The sequence below is a fragment of the Pristis pectinata genome, chromosome 34 (assembly GCF_009764475.1).
Source record: "Pristis pectinata isolate sPriPec2 chromosome 34, sPriPec2.1.pri, whole genome shotgun sequence".
Lineage (NCBI taxonomy): Eukaryota > Metazoa > Chordata > Chondrichthyes > Rhinopristiformes > Pristidae > Pristis > Pristis pectinata.
In genome coordinates, this window is record NC_067438.1 from 3,065,292 (window position 1) to 3,086,920 (window position 21,629).

General features: G+C 49.7%; 1 protein-coding gene across 1 annotated transcript; it reads left to right on the top strand.

Moving 5' to 3' along the window:
• Window positions 1-403: 403 nt before the first annotated feature.
• LOC127585814 (lymphotoxin-alpha-like) lies at window positions 404-7,815 on the top strand. Its single transcript, XM_052043511.1, has 4 exons — window positions 404-673; window positions 1,333-1,375; window positions 2,124-2,189; window positions 3,845-7,815. The coding sequence occupies exons 1-4, from the start codon at window positions 404-406 to the stop codon at window positions 4,258-4,260; spliced, it is 795 nt and encodes a 264-aa protein (XP_051899471.1). The 3' UTR covers window positions 4,261-7,815.
• Window positions 7,816-21,629: the final 13,814 nt, after the last annotated feature.

Genomic DNA, 21,629 nt, shown 5'->3' on the forward strand with positions numbered 1-21,629 from the left:
TCTCTCACACACTCTCTCACACTGTCTCTGTCTCACACTCTCTCTCACACACTCTCTCTCACACTCTCTCTCTCACACTCTCTCTCACACTCTCTCTCTCTCACACTCTCTCTCACACTCTCTCTCTCACACTCTCTCTCACACTCTCTCTCACACTCTCTCTCTCTCACACTCTCTCTCTCACTCTCTCTCTCTCACACTCTGCCTTTCTCCCATTCACTCTCTCACAGACACACACACAGTCTCCCTCCCACACACACTCTGACTCTCTCTCTCTCCCACACACATTCTCCCTCTCTCTCTCGCTCTTTCACGCACACAGGATCCTCAATCTCCACTTTCTGTACAGCACACACCCTCTGATTCTCGGAGACACGGGGTAATTCCCGTCCGATACTTTAAAATGAGGCCGCTACCCGCGGCAGTCGCTGAGAGGCAGCTCGACAGAGAACACACAACAGGAAACCTCTGCGACCTCACCGCGACCACGAGCAGCAGGAGGATGTTACCGGAGGTTGAGAGCGGCAGGGACGGTGCAGTGGGGAAGCGAGGGTTCGAGGCCGGCCGCTGCCTGAAGATTGCCTGCACCGTGACAGCACTGACCCTGGCGGCCGCGGCTTCCTGCGTGTTATTCTTCACGGTTGGGGTGTCCAAGCCGGGACAAGACAATTGGGTATGTCAGACCAGAGAATTATTTAGATTCCGCCCGAATTTTGCCCCAGATCTGTCTTGCGCCGAACCCCCTGTGGGTTCAGTACGCGACCGCCTCTGCCCGGTCGAATTTCCCGCTCATTTCATGCGGAAGCTGCGCCTTCAGGTGCCGGGAGGGTCCGGGGAAGCGCTCCGGCCGAATTCCCTCTCTGTGACCGGACGCGCCGCGAACTTCGGGCGCAAAGTTGCCGGAGGTCTTGGCGCTTTGAGTTTAGAGCAAAGGCGGGCGTTGGAAATCGGAGTGTGGGCTGGGAGTGCTCAGCAGACGGACGGGGGAGATGTCCGGTCAGAATCAGGTTCACCATCACTGACATATAATGTCAAACGTCAAACATCAAATCTATAAATTCAAAAAATAAATGAATGGTGCAAGACAAAAGGAATAATGTGGCAGTGTTCATGGGCGCAGGGTGAGCCGGGCCGGGTTAGCTGACCGGGTTGGAGCTGTACCGTTGACGGGTCGGGTCTGTGTCGGCGGGTTGGGGTACCGATTATCCGCAGTGGGTGAGGGAGATATCGCGCCAACGGCGGCTCCGGTAACACGGGGAAGGGTCCGGAACCCATTCCCCTCAAAGGCGCCTGAGTTTCACTGATGCCCCAACTCTCCCGGTTCTTCCACAGAGAGCGGTCTTGAGAGAGACGGAGAGCCTGCCTCAAGGCACCGGTGAGTGCTGTCGGTGTCCGGATCTGCCCCCGTCCCGGGGTCCCTGCGTCCTGTCCCGGGATCTCCCCCCGTCCCGTCCCGGGATCTCGCCCCGTCCGTCCCTCTATTTCTCCCCCTCTCTCCCAAGCCCCCGCCGCCGCTCCAGCGGTCTGCCCTTGCGCCACTTTCTCTCTGCCCTCCCTCTCTCTCTCTCTCTCTCTATTTCTCCCTCGTTATCTTCCCTCCCTTCTCTCTACCTCCCTCCCTCCCTCTCATCTCTTCCCCACCCCTCTCCCTCTGTTCCTCTGTTCCCCCTTCTTTCTCCCTCTCCGTTTTCTCAATTTATCTCTCTCCCCCCTCTCTCTCTCACTGTTCGCCTTTTCCTCTCTTGTTCTCTCTCTCTGCTTCCCACTCTCCTTTCTTGCTTTCTCTCTCTATTCTCTGCCCTTCTCTTTCTATCTTTTTCCCTCTCTACTTGCTCTCCAGTTCGCTGCCTCTCTCTCTAAATACCTTTCTTCACCTCTCTCTGTCTTCCCCCTCCCTCACTCACTCTCTCTATCTCTCTCGCCCTCTTTCTTTATTCACTCTCTCTTTCCTTGTCACACTCTCTCTTTCATCTCGCTCTCTCTTCATCACTCTCTCTTTCTTCATCTCTCTTTACCTCCATCTCTCTCTCCCCCTCCCTCCCTCCTTCCCTCTCTCTGCCGCACGCTGTGTGTGATCTCAGCCCGAGTAACCCCAGTACTGACGGAGACCTCCTTCTCTGCAGGTTTGCCTCGTCTCATGAAGCAGGTGGGAAGCGACCCGAGGGGGAAGATCGCCGCACACCTCACCGGTAAGGGACTGTTGATAGAGATAGAGAGGGAAAACCCAGCAGTTGATGAGGTTTCATTGATCAGATGGGTACCGCAGACAGCAGTGTGGCACTGACATCTGCCAACCTGCCTGCGGTAACCACAGCGTTAGAACCGCCCACTGCTCTTCGCCTCTGATACACTGACTGGCCTGTTCTGCCCCCTGCTGGGGACGGGAGTCAACCTGGAGGTTTTACAGTAGGGGAGACTCCTCCACAAGTGCTGAAGACCCAAAGCCTTTTTTACTGCCTATCAATTAGACCCCAGGGAAAGAAATCACCTGGACCCACCTATCACCCGCCAGCTCTTGCCCCCACCCCTTCCTCCCCACCCTTTTATACCGGCTACCTCCCCCTATCTTTCAGCCCAGATGAAGGGTCTCGACCCGAAACACCCCCACAGATGCTGCCCGACCCCCTGAGTTCCTCCAGTGCGTTGTGTGTGGCTCCAGGTACAGAGCGCCTTGCTGCCTCCCAGCTCCAGCGAGGCGGGTTCGATCCCGGCCTCCGGCGCTGTCTGCCTGCAGTTTGCACGCTCCCCCTTTCCGCAGACACGTTGGCTGGTTCATTGACTGCTCTCAGTCACCCCTCAATACAGGTCAACAGCAAAAGGAATCAAAAACAGGAGGGTGAGGAAATCAGTTATTGGGGCATTGCGGAAATGAGGAGAGGGTGTGTGGGAGCTAATGGGATTCCAGTTAGTGTGGGTTGAATTGTTTTCTTCTGTGTCATTCTGCCATTATGACGGATAGTTTACCTCAGCACCACCTTGCAGCAGGCAGCTCACCCTCCTTTATAACACAGAACACTACAGCATAGGAACAGGCCCTTCGGCCCACAATGTCCGCGCGAACACCATACCAAATTAAGCTAAATCCCTTCTGCCTGCACATGATTCATACCCCTCCGTTCCCTGCACATTCCCTGTCTAACAGCCTCTTAAACACCGCTATCATATCTGCTTCCATCCCCACCCCAGGCAGCCGGTTCCAGGCACCCACCACTCCCCGTGTAAAAAAAAACTTGCCCCACACATGTCCTTTAAACTTTCCCCCTCTCACCGTAAATGCATGCCCTCTAGTTTAATGACATTCCCAACCCTGGAGAAAGACTCTATGCCTCTCATTATCTTATAAACCTCTATCAGGTCTCCCCTCAGCCTCTGCTGCTCCAGAGAAAACAACCCAAGTTTGTCCAACCTCTCCTTATAGCTCATACCCTCTAATCCAGGCGGCATCCTGGTGAACCTCTTCCCCACCCTCTCCAAAGCCTCCACATCCTTCCTGTAATGGGACAACCAAAGGCACGGTAATGTAGCGGTTAGCGTAACACTATTACAACGCCAGTGACCCGGGTTCAATTCCGGCTGCTGTCTGTAAGGAGTTTGAATGTTCTCCCTGTGTCTGCATGGATTTCCTCCGGGTGGACCGGTTCCCTCCCACTTTCCAAAGACGTACAGGTTAGGAGCTGTGGGCATGCTTTGTTGGCGCTGGAAGGGGGGCGACACTTGCGGGCTGCCCCCAGCACATTCTCAGTAACGCAAAAAGACGCATTTCACTGTGTGTTTCGATGTACATGTGACTGATAAATATCTTATCCTCCAATAACACTTGGCTTTTCCCTTTGCCAATCAACAGCTGATCCCAACAAGGGCCGGTCCAAGGAGCTGATATGGCAGGAGGACGTTGGTATCGCCTTTTCCTATGGCATCGAGTTTTCCAACAACAGCCTCCTGATCCAACAGCCGGGTTTGTACTTTATCTACACCCAAGTGGTCTTCTATGCCAGGCAGTGTGATGGGAACACCATCTTCCTCAGCCATGACATGCACAAGCTCTCCCCGTCCTACCCAGTGGAGACCATCCTCCTGAAAGCCACCAAGTCGGTCTGCCACCACCATCATTACAACGACCCCTGGTTCAAGACCTCCTACCAGGGCGCCATCTTCGAGCTGGAGGCTGGTGACAGGATCTTCTCCAGGGTCTCCAAGCAGGTGGTCAGATACTTGGACACAAAGGAAGGCAAGACTTTCTTTGGAGTGTTTGCCTTGTGACGGGGAGGGGGGGTGGTCGCTCTGCGGAGATTGGCCCCTCTTCATCAGATTTCAAGTCCCACCCTGTCCAGGCTTTATCCAGAGAATTTCACACCTTTGAAGAAAAGAGTCTGCACGTGTATCACATTCCATAAACGCTGGACATTTCGCGGCGGGTAGAGCCACTGCCTCACAGCGCCAGAGACCCGGGTTCGATCCTGACCTCCGGCGCTGTCTGTGTGTGGAGTTGGCACGTTCTCCCCGTGACCCTGTGCCTTTCACACGAGATGCTCCGGTTTCCTCCCACATCCCAAACACGGGGTTAATTGGACACTGTAAATAGATGGGAATATGGGTAAATTGATGGGATTGGTGTAAATGGGTGGTTGATGGTCAGCACGAATGCAGTGGGCCAAAGGGCCTGTCTCTGTGCTGTATCTCTCTGGGACTGTCTCCCTAGCGAGGACCTTTGAACTGCCATGGGATATCTGGACGCAAATTTGTGCATTGCAAGCTCCCATAGCAGAGAGATAATGTGACAATGTGACTGAGATTTAAAGTTGGGTTTAGATAAATCTTAATTAGGTGTAAATATTAATTTATCTATTAGATAAATATTGGCATCTTACAGCTTCCCAAAGACCCTCCCATCCACTTCCTTGAGTAGAAGGGATGGTCTGGTTGGGTCGACGCAGCGAGACTTGAACCCACAGACCTCAGAGCCCGACCCATTAGACTGCAGCAGGTGCCCCACTGATAACTGGGGGTGGGTGGGTCCTAAGGTTGCCAAAGAGAGGGGGTTTCCTTTATTATTTCTGTCTGGGATCTGGCCGTTGCTGTCCTGGCCCCTACCTGAGTGAGATGTTCGGGGATGAGCGTTATCTTCCTCCTGGTGGCAATGCTCCTGGGGGAGACGTCACAGGGTCGATCTGCATAAGGTCCATCCACTAACTGTGAGCACCGGCCAAGAGTGGCATGGATGAGATTCCTCCCCCACCACCCCCCGCCCCCGGAACCCCCAGCAAAACCCATGGATGTGCCCCAACCGAGAAGTGGCAGGAATTCTGAGAAGTGGTTGGAATATGGAGGCGGCTCCCGCAGGAAGTCAGTCCCATGGGTGCTTATCCAGTCTGGGTGGATCCAGGAGGGAGATGGATGTGCCCCCAAGGGAGAAGGGAAGTGCAAGACCGAGCTGATGGGTGCGGGGTTGCAGGGGAGCCAAAAACATTGGTATTGGTATTGGTTTATTATTGTCACTTGTACCGAGGTACAGTGAAAAACTTGTCTTACATACCGATTGTACAGGTCAATTCATTACGCAGTGCAGTTACATTGAGTTAGCACAAAGTACTTTGAGGTAGTACAGGTAAAAACAGTAACAGTACAGAGTAAAGTGTCACAGTTATAGAGAAAGTGCAGTGCAATAAGGTGCAAGGTCACGACAAGGTAGATTGTGGGGTCATAGTCCAGCTCATTGCATAAAGGAACCATTCAATAGTCTTACTACAGTGGGATAGAAGATGTCCTTAAGCTTGGTGGTACATGCCCTCAGGCTCCTGTATCTTCTACCCGATGGCAGAGGAGAGAAGAGAGAATGACTCGGGTGGGTGGGGTCTTTGATTATGTTGGCTGCTCCACCAAGGCAACGAGAGGTAAAGACAGAGTCCATGGAGGGGAGGCTGGTGTCCGTGATGCGCTGGGCTGTGTCCACAACTCTCTGCAGTTTCTTGCCATCCTGAGCAGAGCATTTGCTGTACCAAGCCGTGATACATCGAGATAGGATGCTTTCTATGGTGCATCAGTAAAAGTTGGTGAGAAACAGCATAAGGCAGAGGGTTAAACGACCTGTGCATCCCTTAGAAGGCCGAATGGGTTCCTAAGAGAAGGATGAACCACCAGGATAGATAGGAGGCATCGAGCAATGTCCTTTTGTGTCATAGAATTATAAAACAAAACAAAAATCTCTTCCCCACCCCCATCCCACGCCTGAGATTCCAGCTCAGGACACCTGAAATGTCAGCCAGATGTTTGAGAAGTCTGCTCATTGTGTCTGTGTTGGTTCCAAGCCCACCGATGTAAAGAATGTAAACCGTCTGCCAGGGAGACACTAATCACTGAATTCCTTCCCCTCCCACATCGCCAGCCTAAATCCTGGGATTGCTGGCATTTGTTTTTCTGGTCTGCTAGGATCAGCGTCAACTGCACAGCCAGTTGTTGCCTCAGAAATGTATTTATAGCTTCACTTAAATTATTTCTCTCACGCGGGATGCCACAGTGTTTTATTTATTGCTCCTCTGGACGCGAATGGAATGTAATTTATCGGAGCAGAGGGCAGGAATGTTTTTGTTGGACCTGTCACCGTGTACCCACCCCATCACTGAGCAACGCCCAGCAAACCTGCGTCTGTCTAACCCTCCCTCAATCAGTGGGAAGCTGCCCTGGATGGAACAAGCTTGCACCTGAGCCAGTGTTAGTTCAAGTGTAAGGCGTCTGTCTCTGCCCATTCTTCCCAGCATTGTGCTGTGGTTTAACAACAGCCACTAATCAAAGCTGCTTTCCCTCCATCCCCACTGCGTTGAAACCAGGATTTATCTTGGTTTGCTCGGATTAATTTCCATTATAGAACATAGAACAGTACAGCACAGGAACAGGCCCTTTGGCCTACGATGTTGTGCTGAACTAATTAAGTGAATGACACCCAATCCCTTCTGCCCTATATCCCTCCATTCTCTGCACATTCATGTGCCTATCTAAGAGCCTCTTAATCACCTCTGTTGTATCTGCCTGCACCACCACCCCTGGCGGCACATTCCAGGCACCCACTGCTCTGTGTGTGAATAAAAGTTTGTCCCACACACCTTTGAACTTTCCCCCTCTCACCTTAAATACATGCCCTCTAGTATTAGACGTTTCGACCCTGGGGAAAAGATACTAGCTGTCTACCCTATCTATGCCTCTCATAATCTTATAAACCTCTATCAGGTCTCCCCTCATCCTCCGCCGTTCCAGAAAAAGCAACTCAAGTTTGTCCAACCTCTCCTCATAGCACATGCCCTCTAATCCAGGCAGCATCCTGGTGAACCTCCTCTGCACCCTCTCCAAAGCCTCACATCCTCGCAATAACAGGGTGACCAGAACTGAATGCAATACTCCAGATGTGGCCTAACCAGAGTGTTATAAAGCTGCAACATAACTTCCTGACTCTTGAACTCGATGCCTTGACCGATAAAGGCAAGCATGCCGTACGCCTTCTTTACCACCCTGTCGACTTGTGCGGCCACTTTCAGGGAGGTCTTCAGTGCCTTCAGTTTTATCTTTCCCCTTTCCTAAGGCCACGGGCAGCACAGAGGTGCAGCGGGTGATGCTGCTGTCGCAGGTTCAGTCCTGTCCTGTGGTGCTGTCTGGGCGTGACTGTGTGAGTTTACCCTGGGTACTCCCTCGTCCCAAAGGCATGCGCGTAGGGAGGTGAATTGGCCGCCATAAACTGCCCCTTAGCGCGTAGGTGAGTGGTAGAATCTGCGGGGTGCCAGAAAGCATGCGAGAGAGAGAGAGGAAAACAGGTCACGAGGAAATAAGTGGGAGATGATGGGGTTGTTCTGTGAACTGGCATATGTTCGATGGGCTGAATAGCCTCCCTCTCTATTGTAAGGAAATATGAAATGTGATGTTTTATGTTAAAACATGGTCTGGGATATCAAGTAAGTCCACTGTCCAGGTTTGCTCTGCACAGTGGGGTTATATTGGAGAGTATTTAATGACAAGGATTGTATTTATTTATTTCTGTTCAATAAAAGTATTTTGCTACAAAATGAAAAGTTGTGGCCAATGGTTCAGTTATTTGTATTGGTAAAGTATTCTGCATCAGTGAACGGGGATTGGTTATTGGTGTCCATGGCAACCTCATGACCACATCATCCCACCTTCTCCAGCTGATCAGGATAGGAGTAGGAGTGGGTCATAACCTTGAGCTTTGGCTGCTTCACCAGTTCCTCAATTTCCCGTAGTTCCTAAGAATCTTTCAATTCTGCTCTTGGATCTTTTCACTTATTCCTTCCTAGGATCTGGATATCACTGGCCATGCCAGCATTTACTGCATGTCCCTCAATGCCCTTGGGCTGAGGAGGTATAAAGGGGTCAACCACTTTAATGAGCCTGAGAGCACCAGGTGGGTAGTTCCATGGTCAACGTTCCTGAAACTAGGAATTTTTGCAGTTCAGTTTCCTATGTGCCATATGGGGTTTGAACTGACGTCAATTAATCAATGGTGGGGAACACGGAGTAACTTGGTGTACCGCAGTACTGGGTATCCATCTGCCTCTGGGGTAGAGACCGTCCAAAGACCTACAGCTGTCTGACCGAAGACATTTCCGACTGACCATCGTCCTGACGAAGGTGCCACTGTGTTCTGGTCTATCACACGGCATCCAGGCTATCAAAGCCTTGAACTTGTGAACGGGATCATAGAGTCATAAAGTCACAACCCAGAAACGGGCCCTTCAGCCCATCATGCTGACCCTTTTACCCATAGAGTAGAGGGTCCATTTTACCCAATACCAGCTCAAGTTCCATTCATCTGATCCATTTCGGGAACGTTTAACAACAAACAATCCACTGAAGGAACTCAGCAGGTCGAGCAGCATCTGTACGGGGAAAGGGATTGTGGAAGTTTTGGTCAAAACCCTGCATCCTCTTCTCCTTGATTTAGGATATCAGTCTCTTAAACGCCACTATCGTATCTGCTTCGACCGCTACCCCTGATAGCCCATTCCAGGCACCCACCACTCTCTGCGTAAGAAAAAACTCCCCACACATCTCCTTTAAACTTTATCCCCAGGGAAAAGATTCTGCTCGACCCACTCAATTTCCCAAGCAGATTATTTGTTGCTCCTGATTCCAGCATCAGCAGTCCTAGTCAAAGTCAAATTTATTGTCATATGTAAGTCCATTTGTGCACAGGTGCAATGAAAAACTTACTTGCAGCAGCATCACAGGCACAGAGCATCAGATAAGCAGCATTCACAAGACAAAGGTAAATTAAACATAGGTTATACATGGAAGGCAGACCTCAATCAGTGAGGATTGGTAATAACATTCCTCCTCACTGACCATCAACGCAGGGGCACCTCAAAGCTGCATGCTTAGCCCCCTGCTCTACTCTCTATACACACATGACCCTGTGGCAAGGCACTGCACTAATGCCATGTACAAGTTCGCTGATGACACCACTTGTCCCACAACAGATTGAGGTCTCTTGAGTCTCTCTTCAGTAATATATCCTCTTTAATATATTCTCTTAGCAAATTCCCTCTGAAATGTAAGAGATATGATATCTTTATTAGTCACACGTACCTCAAAATACACAGTGAAATGCATCTTTTGAGTAGAGTGTTCTGGGGAAATGATGTTGGACAAATCTGTGCGGACTTTTTTTTGGTTGCAACCTGCAGAATAGATAAAAAGCAAACCAATGGATGAGTGAATGTCTAGATGCTCAATAAGGGGCCACGCCAAGGATTATCAAACAAGATTCAAGCTCAGGAGACACAAGAGACGGCAGCTGCTGCAATCTGGAGCAACAAACAATCTGCTGGAGGAACTCAGTGGGTTGAGCAGCATCCATGTGGGGGGAGAAGGAACTGTCGATGTTTCACTGTCTGTGTGGAGTTTGCACATTCTCCCTGTGACCGCATGGGTCTCCCCAAGGTGCTCCAGTTTCCTCCCACATCCCAAAGGTGTGCAGGCCGGTGGGTTAGTAAGTTGCCCCTGGTGCATTAAGTGAGGGGGGAGTTGACAGCAACGTGGGGAGGGTAAATGGGTGTGTGATGGTCAGCAGTGATTTGATGGGCTGAAGGGCCTGTTTCTGCGCCGTCTGACTCTCCGGATCGGCGCTGGGGCCACAGTTGTTTCATCTCCCTGAGTGATTTACCAAGGGGAACAAGTGTGATAGATTCAAGTGTGCTGATGGCAGAAAGCTAGGTGGCAGTGTTGATTGTGAGAAGGATGCAGAGAGGCTTGGTGGGGGGTGAGGGGGGTGGTGTGGAAGACAAGCAAACAACGTTACAGGTCGTCCTGTGTAACGGATGGGTTCCACAGACAATTCTGTCCTTACCACCTTGGCCAGGCCCAGGAGCAAACGGACCAGGTTTAAACTAGTTTGGCAGGGGGATGGGAACCAGAGCACCGGGTCAGAAGGTGGAGGGTTTGAGAGGAAGGTAGATGTCAGGGCCAGTAAAAACGGGCAGGGGCAAAGTAATAGACACGATGGGACGGACAGTGTGAAGTGTGTGTATTTGAATGCTTCGGAGTATTATGGGTAAGGGTGATGAACTTAGAGCATTGGTCAGTACATGGAACTATGATGTTGTGGCCATTATAGAAAGGGACAGGAATAGGTGCTTAATGTTCCAGAGTTTCGATGTTTTAGAAAAGGTAGAGAGGGAGGTAAGGGGGGCGGGGTGGAGCTACACTACTAATCAGCGACAATATCACAGCTGCACTCAGAGGGGACATAAAAGAGGGTTCGTCCACTTAGTCTATATGGGTAGAACCCAAAAATAAGAAAGGTGCACTCACTCTGATGGGATTATACTACAGACCGCCCAATAGCCACCAGGACATCGGGGAACAGATATGTAGGCAGATTAGGGAAAAGTGTAAAACTAATAGTGTTGTTGTTGTGGGGGACTTCCAACTTCCCTAATATAAACTGGGACCTCCTTAATGTAAGAGGTTTAGATGGGGCAGAATTTGTTTAGGTGCATCCAGGAGGTTTTCTTAAATCAATATGTAGAGAGTCCAACGAGAGAAGGGGCTGTACTGGACCTGGTGTTGGGTAACGAGCCTGGCCGGGTGACCGACCTTTCAGTGGGAGAACAGTTAGGGAACAGTGACCACAGCTCCTTAAGTTTTAAGATAGCTGTAGATAAGGATAAGTATGGACCTTGCGGGAGAGTATTAAATTGGAGCAGGCCAAATTACGAGAGCATTAGGCAGGAACTCGGGGGAATTAATTGGGAACGGCTGTTTTTGGGGAAGTCCACACCTGATATGTGGAGGGTGGTTAAAGACCAACTGCACAGAGTACAGGACAGGGATGCTCCAGTTAGAAGGAAGGACAAGGATGGCAAGGTAAGGGAACCTTGGGTGTCGAGAGAGGTGGTGAATTTAGTCAAGAGAAAAAAAGAAAAGTGTGTAAAGCTTAGGAAGCTAGGATCAAACTGAGCACTTGAGGATTCTAAAGAAGACAGAAAGGAACTCAAGAAAGGAATTTGGAAAAGGTCCCTCATGGGAGGCTCATCCAGAAGATTAAGATGCACGAGATCCAAGGTGAACTGGCTGCTTGGATCCAGAACTTGCTTGCCTGTAGAAGAGGGAGGGTAGTGTTCAATGGGACTTATTCTAGCTGGGGGTCTGTGACTAGTAGCGTTCCTCAGGGATCCGTACCGGGAACTCTGCTGTTTGAGATGTATATAAACGACCTGGATGAGAATGTACAGGGGTGTGTTAGTAAGTTTGCAGACAATAAGAAGATTGGTGGTGTTGTGGATAGTGTAGAAGACTGTCAAAGGATACAGCGGGATACAGATCAGTTGCAGATATGGGTGGAGAAATGGCAGATGGAGTTCAGCCCGACCAAATGTGAGGTGTTGCAGTTTGGGAGATCAAATGTAAAGAGATCGCACACTGTTAATGGCAATACCCTTAACAGTGTTGATGCACAGAGGGACGCTAGGGTCCAACTTCATAGATCCCTGAAAGTGGCTACACAGGTTGATGGGTGGTAAAGAAGGCAGACGGTATGCTTGCCTTCGTTAGTTGAGGCATTGAGTTCAAGAGTCAGGAACTTATGCTGCAGCTTTATAAACCTCTGTTTAGGCCGCATCTGGAGTATTGCGTTCAGTTCTGGTCACCCCATTACAGGAAGGATGTGGGGGCTTTGGAGACGGTGCAGAAGAGGTTTACCAGGATGCTGCCTGGATTAGAGGGCAGGTGCTATGAGGAGAGGTTGGACAAACTTGGGTTGTTTTCTCTGGAGCGGCGGAGGCTGAAACGAGACCTGATAGAGGTTTATAAGATTATGAGAGGCATAGACAGAGTAGACAGCTGGTATCTTTTCCCCGGGATTGAAATGTCTAATACCAGAGGGCATGCATTTAAGGTATTAGGTGGTAAGTTCAAAGGAGATGTGCGGGAAAAGTTTTTTTACAGAAAACGTGGTGTGTGCCTGGAATGCGCTGCCTGGGGTAGTGGTGGAGGTAGATACAATAGGGACATTCAAGAAGCTCTTAGATCGGCTCATGACTGTGAGGGAAATGGTAGGATAGGGATGTTGTGTAGGCAGAAGGGATTAGTTTAGTTTGGCATTTTATTATTAATGTAATTGGTTCAGCACAACATTGTGGGCCGAGGTGCCTGTTCCTGTGCTGTACTGTTCAATGTTCTATGAGATCCCCTGACCGACCCCCCTCCCCCCCTCCACACCGGGTGCCTGAAGATCAGGAGCGTGGGGCTGAAGTGCAGCCAGAACGTGAGGAGCAACCCCCTCAGATACTGCAACCTCTCTCGCTCCGTATCTACGATACACCGACTCCTCCTGGCTTCAACAACCCTGTCGCATGTAGGGAAGAGCATATGTACATACACTGGGCTTTTGAATTTAATAACATTGTGGGAGCTCGCTCATATGTAGGGGAGTCCATCGATCAGACGGATGTAACCCAGGGACGGACTGTACTGGGCTGAGGTATATGAGATAGAATATAATGCAAAAAAATACAAGCACATCCATTTTGGGAGGAAGAATTCGAAAAGTAGAATGATTTTTGATGTTGATGCTCAGGGGGACCTGGATGTCCTTGTACACATATGGCTGGAAGTTAACACACAAGTTCAGCAAGTAACGAGGAAGGTAATTATTTTATTGGCATTTATTGCCAGAGGATCTGATTACACGAATAAAGGCGTGACACTGAAATTAAAGTTAAAGTCAAGTTTATTGTCATACGCACAAGTACATGTCTGCACAAGTGCAGAAACTGCAGAGAGTTGTGGACACAGCCCAGCACATCACGGAAACCAGCCTCCCCTCCATGGACTCCGTCTACACTTTTCGCTGCCTTGATGAAGCAGCCAAGATAATCAAAAACCCCACCCACCCCAAACATTCTCTCTTCTCCCCCCTCCCACTGGGCAGAAGATACAAAAACCTGAAAACATGTACCACCAGGGTCAAGGACGGCTTCTGTCCTGCTGTTATAAGACTGTTGAATGGTTCCCTAGTACAATGAGATAGACTCTTGACCTCACAATCTACCTCGTTATGGCCTTGCCTTGCACATTACTGTCTGCCTGCACTGCACTTTCTCTGTAACTGTAACATTTTGTACTGTATTCTGTTATTGTTTTACCTTGTACTACCTCAATGCACTGTGGAAATGAATGATCTGTATGGATGACATGCAAAACAAAGTTTTTCACTGTACCTCAGTACATGTGAATAATAAACCAATTTACCAATTTACTTGCAGCACCATTACAGTCACATGGCATCAGAGACATAACCTTCACAAGAAATACATAAATTAAACATGAATTATACATAATTTGTATTAGAAAGAACACAATTACCACAAAAAAACAAAGTCCATTGTAGTACAAAGTGGACAAAGTGGTCATAGTGTTGCTGTACTGAGGTAGTGATTAACGTTGTGCAGGTTGGTTCAAGAACCAAATGGTTGAAGGGAAGTAGCTGTTCCTGAACCTGGTGGTGTGGGACTTCAGGCTTCTGTACCTCCTGCCCAAAGGGAGCTGCGAAGAGATTACTGGGCCCTGGTGAGGCTGCACTTGGAATATTGTGTGCAGGCCTAGCCTTCCTACCTGGCTGAAGAAATTCCTTCTAATCTCCAGCCCTTTACTTTTAAACCTGTGACGCCTGGTCCTAGGCAAGCAAGCTGGGGAAACACCATCTCTGCATCCACCCTGACAAACCCCTGTGCAATCTTGGAGATTCCAATGAGATCATGTCTGTTATAAACTGTAAACAGTGTAGGCCCAATCTGCTTCATCTGTCCCTGTATAACTAGCACACCATCCCAGGAAGCAGACTGATAAACATTCACCACACCCTGCCCTATCTGTTGACGACAAGAGATTAAACCAAATGGGCCTCGAATTTGGATGAATGAGAGGTGATCTCATTGAAGCCTAAAAGATTCATCGTCCGCTTGACAGAGTAGAGGCAGGGATGGTGTTTCCCCTGGCTGGGTTGTCTATAACCAGGGTCACACTCTCAAAATAAATGCTGCCTGGATTAGAGGGCATGTGCTATAAGGAGACGTTGGACAAACTTGGGTTGTTTTCTCTGGACCGTCGGAGACTGAATGGAGAACTGATAATAAGGTTATGAGAGGCATAGATAGGGTAGACAGCCGGTATCTTTATCCCAGCGTCGAAGTGTCTTATTCTAAAGGGCATGCATTTAAGGTGAGAAGGGGAAAGTTCAAAGGAGATGTGTGGGGCAAGTTTTTTTTACACAGAGAGTGGTGGGTGCCGGGAATGGAAGCTGATACAATAGTGGCGTTTATGAAGCTGTTAGATAGACACATGAATATGCAGGGAATGGAGGGATTTGGATCATGTGCAGGCAGAAGATCATGAGTTTAATTAGTTGGGCTCAATATTGTGGGCCAAAGGGCCTGTTCCTACGCTGTACTGTTCCACGTTCTGTGTTGGTTGGCCATTCAGAACAGAAATGGGGAGAATTTTCTTTGTCCAGAGTGCAAAGAAGATTTACGAGAATGTTGCCAGGACTCGAGAGCCTGAGTTATCGGGGGAGGTTGATCAGGCTGGGATTTTATAATGTGAATAATTGGAGTTCTCTACTCAAGAGGGCTCAGTCGCTGAGTGTCATCAAGAAAGAGACCAACAGATTTTTGGATATTTATGAATCAAGGGATTTTGGGTCAGTGGGCGAAAGTGGCATTGAAGTGGATGAGCAGCTCTGATCTTATTGAATAGCTGAGAAGGTTGTCCATGATTTATCAAAACAAATTAGTTGAGAAAGTACAAGGCATGGTTAGTCAGTTTGCAGACGACACTAAAATAGGTGGTGTCGTGGACAGTGAAGATGTGTTGTTGGGGTTTACAGAGGGATCTTGATCAGCTGGGTAAGTGGGCTGAGGAATGGTGAATGGGGTTCAATCCAGATAAGTGTGAGGGGTTGCATTTTGGGTAGTCAAACCAGGGTAGGACTTCCACAGAGAACACTGGGCCCTGGGGAGCGTTGCAGAACAGAGGGCCCTCGGGGTACAAGTATGTAGTTCCCTGAAAGTGGCGTCGCAGGTAGACAGGGTGGTGAGGAAGGCGTTTGGCACGCTGGCCTTCATCAGTCAGGGCACTGAGTACAGGAGTTGGGACGTTATGTTGCAGTTGTACAGGACATTGGTGAGGCCGCACTTGGAGTATTGGCACAGTTTTGGTCGCCCTGTTATAGGGGAAAGACGTCAAAGCTGGAAAAAGCGCAGAGAAGATTTACAAGAATGTTGCCAGGACTCGAGGGCCTGAGTTATAGGGAGAGGTTGGGCAGGCTGGGACTTTATTCTTTAAAGTGTGGGAGACTGAGGTGTATAAAATCATGAGGGACATAGATATGGTGAACGCGCGTAGTCTTTTACCCAAGGAAAGGGATTCAAAAACTAGAGGGCATAGGTTTTAAGGTGAGAGGGAAAAAATTTAAAAGGGACCTGAGGGGCAACCTCTTCACACAAAGGGTGGTGAGTATATGGAACGAGCTGCCAGAGGAAGTGGTTGAGGCAGGTACATGAACAACATTTAAAAGACACTCAGACAGGTCCATGGATAGGAAAGGTTCAGAGGGATGTGGGACAATTGCAGGCAAATGGGACGAGCTTAGGTGCGCAACTTGGTCATCAGGGATGAGTTGGGCATCCTCCCATGCTGTATGACTCTATGATTCTCAGGGGATCAAATGACCTGTACCTGCTCCTGTCTCATAGAGTTATACAGCACGGAAACAGGCCCTTCAGCCCAAGTGGTCCATGCCGACCAAGATGTCCAACCCAAGCTAGTCCCATTTGCCAGTGTTTGGCCCATAGCTTTCTCATGCCTTTCCCAACATTCCTATGGGAATGTTGTCAGGATCGATCCACCCCTCGCAGTGATGCATCAGGTATGCCAGTTGAAGAAACACATTGGCCAAGGTTCCAGGAAGATTTCACCTGTGAAAAAGTGGCTTTGTGATCTGGAAAGAATGGATCAGAGTTTCACCTGAGAGGCAATATTTCCAGACCACACTCTGCGATGTCATGGAAAGAGTTGTGGACCATTTCCTGTATCTTGCATCAGGCAATTGACTGCGCACAGGAAGAAAACGAGCATCATCCAGAAATCAATCTGCAGCCAAGCACAGTGCCGCCCCCATGCACTCTCTCACTCTCTGCCCCATTCAGGGCAACGGGGCAGGGATGAAGTCGAGGCAACCGTGGTTTCTCCCGATTGGTGAGGCAGTTCCACGGGCCTGTGACATTGCTGAGCAATTCTGGAAAATGTAATTACATAATTGGTGTTACCTCACGGTGAATCACTCTGTTTCACTGAGGTTTGATGACATCCTGTGTTTGTGTCTGAGCTCAATTCTAGCCCATGTAACAAGGGAATGTTCCACGATCCTCCGCAGATTGCCTGTACTTCCTGGGATGGGCCAGGATGGTGGTGGAGAATTTGTGCGAGGTGGCGAGTGGTCTGAGAGAGGATTATTGGCTGTACAGTGGGAAACTGTTGTAACATCCCCCTAATGATTACCACAGCACAGAAAATTCCTCATGGAGGATTAACCACTGCAGACAGATTCCCTTAAAATACTGGAGGGAAAATTGAGGATCCCAGCTGGCCGACACAGAGACACATTGGTTAACGCTGCTGCTCACAGTTCCAGACACCCGGGTTCGATCCTGAACCCTGGTGCTGTCTGTGTGGAGTTTGCATGTTCTCCCTGTGACCGCGCGGGCTTCCCCCAGGTGCTCCAGGTTCCTCCCACGTCCCGAAGGCAAGCTGGTTGGGAAGGGAATTGGCCGCTGTACAGGATGTGGAGGTTTTGGAGAGGGGGGTTAAGGGGATGCTGTCTGGATTGGAGGGTATGTGCTATAAGGAGAGGTCGGAATAACTTGGGTTGTTTTCCCTGGAGCGGTGGAGGCTGAGGGGAGACTATAGAAGTTTATGAGAGGCATAGATAGAGTAGACAGCCGGCATCTTTTTCCCAGGGTCAAAGTGTCTAATACGAGAGGGGGTAAGTTCAAAGGAGATGTGCGGGGCAAGTTTTTTATACAGAGAGTGGTGGGTGCCTGGGATGTGCTGCCAGAGCTGGTGGTGGAGGCAGATATGATAGAGGCATTTAAGAGGCTCTTAGACAGGCACATGAATGTGCAGAGAATAGAGGGATATGGACCATGTGCGGGTAGAAGGGATTCAGTGTCATTAAGATATCTTTATGTGTCACACGTAAATCGAAACACACAGTGAAATACATCTTTGCGTAGAGTGTTCTGGGGTACAGCCCGCAAGTGTCGCCACGCTTCCGGCACCAACATAGCACGCCCACAACTTCCCAACCCGTACGTCTTTGGAACGTGGGAGGAAACCGGAGCACCCGGAGGAAACCCACGCAGACACGGGGAGAACGTACAAACTCCTTACAGGTAATGGCCGGAATTGAACCCAGGTCGCCGGCGCTGTAATAGCATTACGCTAACCGCTACACTACCGTTCCTGCCCTAAGCTAATTAGCTTAATTAGTTCAGCATAACATTGCGGGCCGAAGGGCCTGTTCCTGTGCTGTACTGTTCTGTGTTCGATGGAAATTACCCCTGGAGTTGGCAGGTGGAAGGAGTATCAGGGGAAGGTGGGAGTTGATATCAGAGGGAAAATGGGAGTAGTGTAAGTCTGATGTCAGCTCGAACATGATAGGGTGAAGGGTCTGTTTCTGTCTGGTTTTCTTCACACTAATGCTGGTGGCAGGGGTGATATTACCACAGCTCCCTCTCATCAGCACTGGACAACCCAGAACGGGGTCAATCATGTAACGTGGAGATCAACACCAATGGGGTTAAATGGACAGGGTCCCCTCACGCAAGCTGTGTGTGGGGTGGAGGGGGGGTCACCTAAAACCACCCCCCCCCCCCCCCCCCCCCGGGCACGTCCGAGCAAACTTTCTTCACCCAGAGAGGGGGCATCTTTTGGAATTCTCTACCAGGCGGTTTCAGTTATAGACTCAGAGAGTCACACCGGACGGAAACAAGCCCTTCAGCCCAACTTGTCCATGCCGACCAAGGTGCCGATCGAAGCTAGTCCCAGTTGCCTGCCTTTGGCCCATGTCCCTCTCAACCTTCCCGATCCATGTACTTGTCCAAATGTCTTTCAAATGTCATTACTTTACCTGCCTCAACCACTTCCTCTGGCAGCTTGTTCCACATCCTCACCACCCTCTGCGTGAAGAAGTTGCCCCTTGGGTCCCTTTCAACTCTTTCCCTCTCACGTCAGACTTGTGCCCTCCAGTTTTTGGTTCTATTTCCCTGGGAAAAAGACTGTGTACATTAACCCTATCTATTCCCCTCATGATTTTCAACACCCCCGTCTCCTAAGCTTCAAGTAATAAAGTCCTAGCCTGCCCAACCTCCCCATATGACTCAGGCCCTTGAGTCCTGGCAACATTCTCGTAAATATGCTACACACTCCTTCCAGCTCATGATGTCTTTCCTATAGCAGGGTGACCAAAACTGTTTACAATATTTCAATGTCTTATAGAACTGCAACATAACATCCCAACTCCTGTACTCAGTGCCCTGACCGATGAAGGCTAGTGTGGCAAACACCTTCATCACCACCCTGTCTATCTGTGAAACCACTTTCAGGGAACTATGTACTTGAACACCTAGGTCCCTCTATTCCACAACACTCCCCAGGGCCCTACCGCTCACTGTGAAAGTCCTACCCTGGTTTGACTTCCCAAAGTGCAACACCTCACACTGATCTGGATTGAAATTGCCAGTCAGTGGCCCATTTACCGAGCTGATCAAGATCCCCTTGTAATCTTTAATAACCCTCTTTCACTATCTAAAAAAAACTGGTTAAGATATTCAAGACAGATCGATAGACGTTTGAGTATTAAGTGGGGTTAATAGCAGATAGTGGCTCTGAGGTAAAATTGGATCTAATTAGGTGATAGAGTGGGCACAGGGGATCTAATGGCCTCTTCCTGCTTCTCTGATAAGATATCTTTATTAGTCACATGTACATTGAAATACACAGTGAAATGCATCTTTTGCGTAGAGTGTTCTGGGGACAGCCCACAAGTGTCGCCACGCTTCCAGCGCCAACATAGCATGCCCACAACTTCCTAACCCGTCCATCTTTGGAATGTGGGAGGAAACCGGAGCACCCGGAGGAAACCCACGAAGACACGGGAAGAACGTACAAACTCCTTACAGACAGCGGCCGGAATTGAACCCCGGTCACTGGCGCTGTAATAGCGTTACGCTAACTGCTACACTACAGTGCCTTGTCAGACGTTTGCGAATCAAGAGATTCCGGACTGTCGTCCCTCACCAAACCTGTGAGTGGATGGGGATTGGGGTGGCAGCCGGGGGGGTCAGGGTGGGCACCGGGGGTTGGGGGGGGGGATGTGGGGCAGAGTGATTCCAACATCGGCCAATGGCGTTAAATGGGCAGGGTCCCCTCACACAACCTGGGGGTGGGGTCACCCAAACCCCGGCCAGGCCCCATTCACCCAGCCCCAGTGCCCACCAACCCCTCCCAGGCCTCATCCGACCCTGTCCCCCCAACACTCCGAGATCTTCGCGTTTTCTGGCTTCCACCTCACCCACTGTTCCCAGTTCCCATGGCTACGCCGTTGACAGATGAGTATCCATCTGCTGAGGTCCTGAGGCTAAATTTCTCCAGCTGCCCTCCTCCTCCCCCCAACACCCCCCCCCCCCACCTTGAGCTCAGAGCAGCGACAGTCAACTGTCCAAGGGGATGGGAGGGTTGGGTCCACAGAGAGGGCGTTTCCGCTGGTGGGAGAGCCCAGAAGTTGCAATCACTGGTTCAGTCTAAGGATTTGCCCACTTAAGACGGATCTAAGGTGAATATTTTTCTATCAAAGACTCGTGAGCCTTTGGAACGCTCTTCCCCAAAGAGCCCTTGATCATTTGTAAGGCAGAAGAAGGTTCCTGATTCATGAGAGGAGGTGAAAGATCACCAGGGGGTTGAGAAGAGATTACAGTCAGGTCAGGCATTGCCTTGTTAAATGGTGGGGCAGGTTGGAGGGGCAGAGTGGTCGCATCCTGCTGCTAATTCAATTGTAACAGAATGATATAAATACCAGATCTACCTCCCACTCCTCCCGGGAAGTTACAGTCCCAGAGCACAGAGCAGTGCAGCCCAGGAACAGGCCCTTCGGCCAACCATCTCTGTGCTGACTGTGATGCCAATTTAAACACATCTGCCCGCACGTGGTCCGTATCCCTCTGTTCCCTGCCTGTTCATTTGCCTGTCCAAAGGCCTCTTCAACGTTGCTGTCATATCTGCCTCCACCACCTCCCCCGGCAGCCCGTTCCCACCAGTCTCAGTGTAAAATAACTTGCCTTGTTTAAACTTCCATCCCTCTCACCTTCAAGCTATGCCTTCTTTTTCCCAAATTTTCATTTTAGGGAAAAGACTCATACCTACCCTATCTATACCTCTCATCATTTTATAAACCTCTATCAGGCCTCGCCTCAGCCTCCGACACTCCAGAGAAACCAATCCAAGTTTGTCCAACCTCTCCTTATAGCTAATGCTCTCTAATCCGGGCAACATCAGCTGCCCAAGTCTCGACACCTCTCTCCCTGTATTCGACATTTGCACTTTGAGAAGAAGACTTGATCTACCAGTCCATTCCAATCTACCTTAGAGAACATCGAACACGACAGCACAGGACAGGCTCTTCGGCCCACGATGTTATGCCGACATTTTATCCTGCTCTAAGATCTATCTAACCCTTCCCTCCCACATAGCCCTCCATTTCTCTATCATTCACGTGTCTATCCAAGAGTCTCTTAAATGTCCCTAATGTATCTGCCCCCACCACCTCTGCCGGCAGTGCGTTCCACGCACCCACCACTCTGTCTAAAAAACTTACCCCTGACATCCAGTTATGTATGCCAGTTTACCAGAAACAAGTATCTGATAGGATGCTACGCAAATGTAACTTCTTCCTGATAGCTGTCACATGGTCACCGTCACTGGAGCAGATATTATATTTCAAAAATAAATTTTATTCATAATGAACATTCTATACAAGTACAAATGAAACACAGTGTATGGCTCTTTACACTTAT

Coding starts and splice junctions, on each gene's coding strand:
- LOC127585814 (XM_052043511.1), top strand. CDS start 404: ATGAGGCCGCTACCCGCGGCAGTCGCTGAGAGGCAGCTCGACAGAGAA. Junction 674..1,332: donor AGCCGGGACAAGACAATTGG/GTATGTCAGACC, acceptor GTTCTTCCACAG/AGAGCGGTCTTGAGAGAGAC. Junction 2,190..3,844: donor GATCGCCGCACACCTCACCG/GTAAGGGACTGT, acceptor GCCAATCAACAG/CTGATCCCAACAAGGGCCGG.